The sequence below is a fragment of the Opisthorchis viverrini genome (genome assembly GCF_000715545.1).
Source record: "Opisthorchis viverrini unplaced genomic scaffold opera_v5_290, whole genome shotgun sequence".
NCBI lineage: Eukaryota > Metazoa > Platyhelminthes > Trematoda > Opisthorchiida > Opisthorchiidae > Opisthorchis > Opisthorchis viverrini.
The window spans coordinates 365,677-374,286 of record NW_008751944.1 but is presented as its reverse complement, the minus strand read 5'-3'; the positions used below and the strand labels follow the sequence as shown (position 1 = coordinate 374,286).

General features: G+C 44.0%; 1 protein-coding gene across 1 annotated transcript; it reads left to right on the top strand.

The window, feature by feature from the left end:
* Positions 1-709: 709 nt before the first annotated feature.
* T265_09564 (hypothetical protein) lies at positions 710-2,763 on the top strand (the record flags this gene model as incomplete). The annotated part of the gene is made up of 2 exons (XM_009175672.1): positions 710-997; positions 2,297-2,763. The coding sequence occupies 2 exons, from the start codon at positions 740-742 to the stop codon at positions 2,639-2,641; spliced, it is 603 nt and encodes a 200-aa protein (XP_009173936.1).
* Between the last annotated feature and the right edge of the window lie 5,847 nt (positions 2,764-8,610).

Here is an 8,610-nt window from a genome sequence, read left to right as displayed (position 1 = left end):
TGTTTTCCTTGATCTGTCTCTGCATCATTTTCGTAACTTTTACCAAACCCCTGGTTGCAAAACGGACAGTGGTGTGAGAAGTGCCGTCCATCGCACAACTAGTAGGATGTGCATGGTTTTCGTGAGATCCTGTTTGATCCGTTTGCTTTTCGCAGGTTAACCTGAGACAAGTCCTGTAGCGTGAACAGTTACAAGTCCAAGCTCAGTGAGTGTAGCTGACAGAATAACGTTCATTTTATCCGAAGTGGATTTCAGGGTGAACAAATTGGTATCCGACTTCAGTCGTCTTTGTCGTGTCAACGTCGAGACAACTCTCCGCTGATGACGACTTTATGCGCGGTTAGGGTTCGACTACATTGCAAAAATGTGTCAAAAAACGAAAGATTTGTTGATTATTGATGGTATGTTTGTAGCTTGTTTTCGATCTCTAATGCGCCCACCTCAAAGGCACCATATAGTTATATTTATTACGACATTCCTTCAAAAACCCGATTTCGCACACCACATTCTGACAGTTTTTTTTCATTCTCTTAGTGTGTCCCCGAACGTCCAAAAATCAACAATTCACTTCGTGATTCATTTGTGAGGTTCACTTAGGCGACTTCTCTTGGATTCCTAGATTTTGTATCTTATTCTGTATGCAGGTTCACCCGCACTGATGAGCAGTTCTAGCAGTCCGCATATCCACCCGGCTTTCCTTTTTTTCAGCCAGCAAACTGCCAACACGGTTTGATGCACCATGTTCATGACCGCTACATCTAAATGGTTGGGTCAACTCTCCCACAACTGTGCATTTGCATGTTCCACATCAGTGCGTTCCACCCTGGGGCGTATATTTTACACAACTGACTCTCTTGATCAGGATGGATTTCATTCTGATGAGGCGGAAATCCGAAATCCCCTTGATGATGAGAAATCTCTAGTCAGGAATTACCGAGTTCGCCAGGGAGGAGATATGAATTCAATACATATATTGGGGACCGTCACTGGCATCAGAGTACGTTTCCCGTTTTATGTCTTGGTTAGCTGATGTAGGAAGGTTGAGGTAATCTCATCGGCTTCAATGAGCATTATTAAGCCTATGCACTTAGGTGTATTACCAGGCGGATGAGCAACAACGGTTCACGAGATCACTTTATAGTGGGTTTGTCCGTGTACCCCTATTTGGTTGGTTCAGGACCGTTCAACGCTTCACCTAAGCGTAAGATAACAAAAACGGTGTTGCAGGATATGGTTTTGTGATCCCAACGTTTCGCCTTCCATGTGCAGCATTTATGATGACTTTCTATGAACAACTGAGTTAAACAGTAACACGAGTTAGGCGTCGTGTGTTTTACCTCTGTATGGTTGTACATTGGTTTTTCCGACTGGTGGATTCTGATAGGGCTGATGGACGATGGGTAAACCACGTTCTCTGAAGTTTGTGGCGTGAATAAGTCGTGGTGAGCTAAACGAGGCCAAATTCTTGCAAAATAGTTATGACATAAGTGTTGTACGATTGTTCTAGGCAACTTCCTTGCGTGATTTAACTAGACTACTAATGCAGGCGATCTGTGGGTTTTAATTGTGCTTAGTCTGTTTGGCTTCGGTTCATGTAATGTGTTGGAAAAAGTCGAGTTTACCAAAAAAACATAGAATACTAGGACATTAGAAACACTGGTTTTCTGCGGACGCATATGTTACGCTCACTTTGCCGCAAATTTTCCTTAAACTGTACGGTTTTTGTACCGCAAACGTATGTTTGCGAATGGTGCGCTCTACGTCAACAGCCGAAACTATCGGTAAGCATCGTTTGTTTTACGGAATCAGTCAAGTAAATGATTTTTGTCAATACACATTTCTTGTTACCTATTTAACTGCATTCGACAGTTTAAGGTAAAACTATCAGAAAATTATTTTGCAATAAGCTGGATATAGCTCAGTGGTTCAGGCGCTAAACCACTCCCTGAAAGGCCCATAGTCCGAAACTGATCCTGGCTTTTGGGTCGCTTCTGTTTGGTCTTGAGCAATTGGACAGTTTCTCAGCCCTTGTGCATTTTCCGCCTGGCAGCTATGCACCCAAAGTTTGTCACGGCATAATGATTGTTAACTTTTTTCTGTTCCAAGGCCCGGTGGTGCCGTACACACTGAACCACTTTAAATCCCTCGCACCTCTGTTAGGTATGTGTAGTTCCAGTTACTTGGCAATGAATCAGGAACTGGTAAACTTCTGGCATGAAACTTTGGGTATAGGCTACTTGTCTGTGTTCATTTTCGCACAAATCAAACTTAATTTTATTCGCTCCTTCGCTTTTAGTTTTATCCCATGCAAAACAAACCAGAACGGGACTGGGCTGCTATATTCGTCCGAACACGAACCCCAAAAATTTCTACTTCACCTCCGGACGAAGCTGTTCTCGTGTCCACGTCGAACCGTGTTCACGTGTTCGACTATCGAGTTATGAACATCGCACGACACCTAAAGTTAGGTGACCGACTCTTTGTTTCTGGTTTCTTGTCTTATTACAAACAGCCTTTAGCTGATTCCGCACCAGTTGGTGCACCAGTCCCCAAAGTTTGTTGCGTGGTAGCCCAACGCCTGGTGTTCATGGGCTCGATCCCTTTCGCGCCCACGGACGCGAACGAAGAGGTTTCTCTTTAGGACACAAAACGCAATTTTCCTTCTTTTTTATCGCGCCACACCAGATTTCGGTGCTATCACTGCATTTTCCTCATTGCATTTTTCTCTCATCCTGCGCTTTTGTTACCTACCGACTATCCAAGAGTGTCCATAATAAATATATTTCTAATCTGTGGTTTGACCTTTATACAATGCCTGTGATGTCCCAACAATTTTGGCTATCCTTATCGGTTTTTGTAAGTAGACAGCTGAGCTCTTACTTGAATGGTAGATTAGCAGAGGTGTAATTGTCGGGGCTCCTGTTGATATTCTGTAATCTACCCGACTGTCGAGGCAAGACGCGACGATTTGGGCATGGCCACCTACTAGCAGCCTGTTAGAGGTGCATGTGAAAATAGAGTGCCAGTTTAGGAGCACTTGAGGATGTCATCAGCGTTACAGAATCGGGCTTCAATGTCGAGATTGCACTTCACATAGATTAGTCAAGTACTACGCTCCCCAACAACGCACTGATGATTTCACCTCGATTGGTGATGAAACGTTTGCAATCAGATTATCCAGCTTAGCGAACAAAACAACGACCGTACTGCACTCTTGTAGGGCACAGAAGCTACATCGGCGAAAGTTACTAATTCACGGCATCGAAACTAAAAACCACTTCATTTTACGGTGACTGTCCCGTCGTAATAGGATGGATCTGTTTCTCACGTGTCCCGTACTTTTGCTACCCATGAACTGCAGTCACATCGGACCCACACATTGAGATCTACATCCGATTCCAGGAATGCAGACAATGTGCTAGGTTGAAACTGAACCCCTCCAAATCTAACCTGACTGTACCAACCTAGGTTCCCAGCTGTCCTCCAAGACGACAGCGCTACCCCGGACAGGCGATGGAACAATACAAGTTTGCAAAGTTCGGTTATAGGTTTTCGGGCAAGGCGACCGAACAGTTGAAATGGTTGTTGCTGCAATTGCCTGGTACTGAAGCAGCGTTTTCTAAGCACTGAGTTGTGTATTTTATCTAACCGTCGAATCTTCACAATGGGCGTTAGACACCTCTCCCGAAAACCCTCGAGTTTGAGGATATCTTGAAGGCGAAGCCGCTCAGTTTAACAACTACAAGTTCGGACTTTATAGTTTACTGGTTTGAATGCACAAATATTTGTGCTCAAGCTAGGTTCACTTCTCCTCCAAAAGACTTGCATAGAGGTGGTGCTAAAAGTTACATAAATTTAAAGGCTAATCAGTCCTCGCGAGCTATGAGACCTCACTGCCTTCAGGGACTATTTTGAAGATAAGTGAACTAGAAAAACCATCTTGATTCATCGATGATGAATCCTTATTAAAGTGTACAGAATTTCAGCCCGAATCCCCCTGGCTTTCGTGCAGACTATATAGTTCCCAGCGTGACATCCACTTCTAGTGAGTTCTTGTGCCTGCCAAATTTGCCGTCGGAACTCATTCTGTACACATTACATTTGCAGATGGGGCTGGGCGTTCTTGCTGGACGCATGTAATAAGATTCTCATCAAATGTAAAAGCGATTCCCCTTGGAGACTGTTTTCCAATTGTCCATACTTCATACTGACGCCAACGAGAAACTCTCGTAAAACTTACCTACGAAACGGGGTCGATGGAAGGCTTCTTCCGGGGAAAACAGCGTGTGAATTATCACTAGGATGTTCCAATAAGCTTAGTTCAGTAAACCAGTGCCGAGATTTGATATCCCCGCCAGTTAACGGTTTATACCAAATTCGGCTGCGCCACTACCGTTTGACATCTCCGGGGCCAAAAGTGAAGACACTATACCCTTTTTTAGTGTAGGTTAGTACTCCTAGATTGGACTTGGGCAAAACAGCTGACTGACAATCCAGGTTAGGGATATCTATTCAGCGTTAACCTTGGTCACAGAGTAGTCGGCTTCGTAACTGCATGTTGCGCACTTAAGACCACCCGTTTTTCCTCCAAACGCGTCCAATCCAGACGTTAGCGTCATATCTATCAGGGAATTTCTTCACTGACTCATGATTGATGCTTGTTTAGTATGCATAAACCTCAAAACACCTCTTCACGTACTGGCCACTCCGTTTACCTAATCGATGTCTGCACTTGATTTGCATTCGGCATACGGATTCCGGCTTCGGTACTCCGTGATCATTATCGTTGTGCTACCAACTGTGCTTAGCACTCAGTTGAAGGCTGCAATTGAGACGGGAGCAAACTGTGATTTATTTTGAGTCAATCGACCTGTTACAAGTGCATTTCTTGATGGTTAGGTAAATCGTCCATCCTTACAGAGAAGGTCGAATGGTGCAATCCAACATGGCTTTCACCTATCAATTGCTCGACCAATATTCTTCTGGTTAAGTTCCTTACTCAAGCCGAAACATTACTGAAAACTCTGTGGGCGAGAATACACCAAGAACACGAGTGTCTGGTTTGTAAACAGATCCTTCTAGTTTGTATTTGAGCACCCGGTGTGCCCAGAAATCGCTCGGGGATTTCTTCCCACTCGAAGCCTTTGAGCAAAAGAAAGAACTTTAGGTGACCATAATGCGCATGAGGCACAGCCTCAAGTGAGCCAAAGATCCCATCTGACGAAATCATGGAAACAGCAATGCGCTGGGCAGTTCGTCTAATTATTGGAAGCTCGGGTTGGGTAATCGGCTGTTGATCAGCTGGTAGTTGATCTGTTTGCTGTAGTCCATCATCAAGCGGCGAGACATCGCCATTGCGCAGCGACACATTGATTCATCTGAGTAGAACCTATAGCAAGCACCAAGGTGTTTCCTAAGTTTTGTGAGTAAACTGGTTGAGTTTAGTGGACAACTTCCTTTAGTTGCGTATTCATAATTCAAGTGTCCTAGACACCCGTGACCCTGAATAGTCATGTACAACATAAATATCACAGTATGTCTAGAAAGTCCAAAGTTTAACATGGCCCATGGTTTTGGTGCGACACCGGGGAATTCGTCTTTTTTAAAGGCTAACGTTCAGCAAACGTGTGCAGCTGGGCCGGAAACACCTCCCTAATCGTATAGTAACAGTTCACACACCAAGAACATTACATACCATACCATGATTCATACAGTCAGCAGTCGAGCAACGAGTCGTTCGAGCGCCATAGTAACGAGAGCCCTTAGGTTTATCTACACAACTCGTCCTTCAACTCATGTGAAAACTCGGGTTGATTGGTGTAATGGTGAAAATACCTCAGCCTTCCCCCCTCAATGTGCCTTTCTCAAGCATACTTCTTCGAAGCTCGCCGTAACAGTAGTACTCCGTAGTCATCAAGTTGCTGATGTATTTTCGTTCATACAGGTGAAATTTGCAGAACATCCGGTTTTCTTGAGTTTCTCTGGCTTTTTTTGAGTTTCAAACACGGAGTCCCCATAGCATCAATACAGATATCAGACGGTAACCTGTCTAAGCTTAAGTTAAACCAAGGCATTTTGTTTACTAAAATACTATAATGCGCACAACTGCTTAATTAAATTTAATGTCAATTATTTGAACTCCCCGAAAGGAGGCTCGTCAAATTTGAGTGGAGTTCATCCACTTGATCTGGGTGATATGGCCTAGCTGTTGTCAACAGATCGGCTGAAGGTGTCTTCATGAATATGATCCAGTGATATGTTCTGGGCCACTGGAATGATAGCTGACTTTAGGATTTACAGCTCAGAATAAAAAGTCTAACCTGCAGTTAGTCGCCGGGCTTTCAACACTACTCATAAGGTTGCTTAAAACTGTGGACAACCCACTACTGCATCCGCCCTTTGGGGCTTCCAAGGTAGGCCTACTTATTCCAACCAACATAGAAAGTAAATCTCCTGTTTGCTCAAATTTTCCTGTCTTCCCAGGTCAGACCTCACGCACCAGATATTTGAGAAACATTGGGTTAGAAACTGCTTCCCATGCATAGCATGTCGACTTAGTTCATGGTACCCAAGCTTTGGCCCCATTTTTCCCATGTACACAGTCACTGACTTGAAAGGCTACTTTATTCGCTTTACTCTTCACTTGGCTTGTGCTAACATCGTGTAAACTTCTGAGGATAAATTTTTTCCATCAGATTATTATTCTAGTTGTCCACCGAGAGCCTTTATCACGTTGTGTAAACGAATGCTCACCAGTGTGGCTCATCCGGCAGGTGGGTTACATAATCTTGTTGACTTACAATCCGAATGGTTTTGAGCATTGTACCTGCACACAACTCACCTTCACTTCTTCCATAGTCTCCTGGATAATTTTCGTGAGCCACCCTACGATTTACGGCCATACATCTTGAAATTAACTCAACCTATTCCTCTGATGCACTACTTCAAATATCCACACAAGTCCAGGCGGCGTATGCTGGACTAATTGGATGGCTTGTCAAACGGCTCTCCTAGACTTGTTCACACATTACTGAGCGGCTCACCCAGCTGTGTGTACAACATATCTATCATTCTTTTGAAAACAAACGCAACACTTGAACTCATCCTCTTCAGCAGTGGACTCACTTGGTGTCGAAGCAAATGTTTGTATGTCAATGTCAAAAGGAACGGTATTAAGGAATGACAACAACCTAGATGTCAGAAAAGAATAAAGAATCCGGAGGCGTTGGTGCTGTCCACTTATTTGCCCAATCATCTGAGACTTATTGGAGAAACGCACTCATTTGCAAATTCGTTTGGTGAATGCCGGATTGTACTGCACAAATGAGATCCTTTTTTCAGTTGGTTTGATATATGAGGTTTCAAAATACGCCTTGTTCACTCAACAGGCTACTCATGGCTAATGCGGATAGACTTAAGCATGTGAGTTGCATCTAACCGGAAAACCAGTTATGTGAAACTTGTTGTCCACTGGTTTACTGGCCCAGGAAGCAGATTAGGGAATGTCTCTCCGTGGTTTGAAAACCGAGAGCGCAATATCCGTCGGCTCGTCCACCTCAGATCGTCAAATGCTTCAATTAAGCGTTCCGTTATGATCTTGGAGTGCATTGTTAGAGGTTTTACACTGCTGGGGAATTTTATAGGGAATGCACCCCATCTGTGAGGATGCGTGATCCTGGTGGTCATGAACTGGCTTGTCCAGAACTTCTTGTGTTTTGTGGCCCGCACATCCTCGATAAGGGGATGGAACCGGAGTTAGGCCACACTGACATCGCAAAAGTGCTGCCCATTTATCAATACCTACCCTTGCCGTCGTCTAGGCTAACCGATGCTGTCACAATGTTTTTTTTTCATTTCTAGTGTCATGATTTTCAGCCGCAACTAACTGCACCGATGTCGTTGTACAACACTCGCAGACACATCGCTCGCTTCTGTTGTCTCGCTAGCTGTCCAAGCTAAACTAGGGTCCACAGTACCAGGGTTTATTCACGCCAGTTCCATCTGCGCGCAGTCTTCATGCAGTCGAATCTAAACAGGTAAGCTCGCTCCTCGTTAACTGATTGGTGACCGCTGTTATCCCAACCTTCAGGTATTTCAAGTGCAAAAAACTAGTAACAAAACACGACATATCCAAAGTGGATCTATTTTGTTTCTTGTTCTCATACAGTCAAGCCACTGACAGGTCAAGTTAGATTAAAGGCCCACGAATGACAATCATATTCATACGCCCAATTGTCGGTTATCGACTCCTACGTCGCCTACTTGCGCAGATTCCCCGTAAACTTCAGACAAGTCGTCCCCCCTACACAAGTTTGAACTGAAGAAACCTAGCAGCAAAAGCTTCGATTTTGCGTTGAATTTTTCAGTTGCCACACATACATTCCTACTAGGTTTCTTGATACAGTCCACAAAAGTGATTCGGAGTGATAAATACCTAAGATTAAAAGCAGAAGGAGAAGTGCCCTTCTTAAACAGTTAATCAGTTCAAATCTGTTTTAAAAGGGAATCGGCCTTCCAGAGACTCCATCATACATTTGTGAGTAGCAAATTCATGGTAGTGGACGAGGTTATGATTTTTGTTTTCCTAATGTAGGTAAAGGCAGTTTTCCC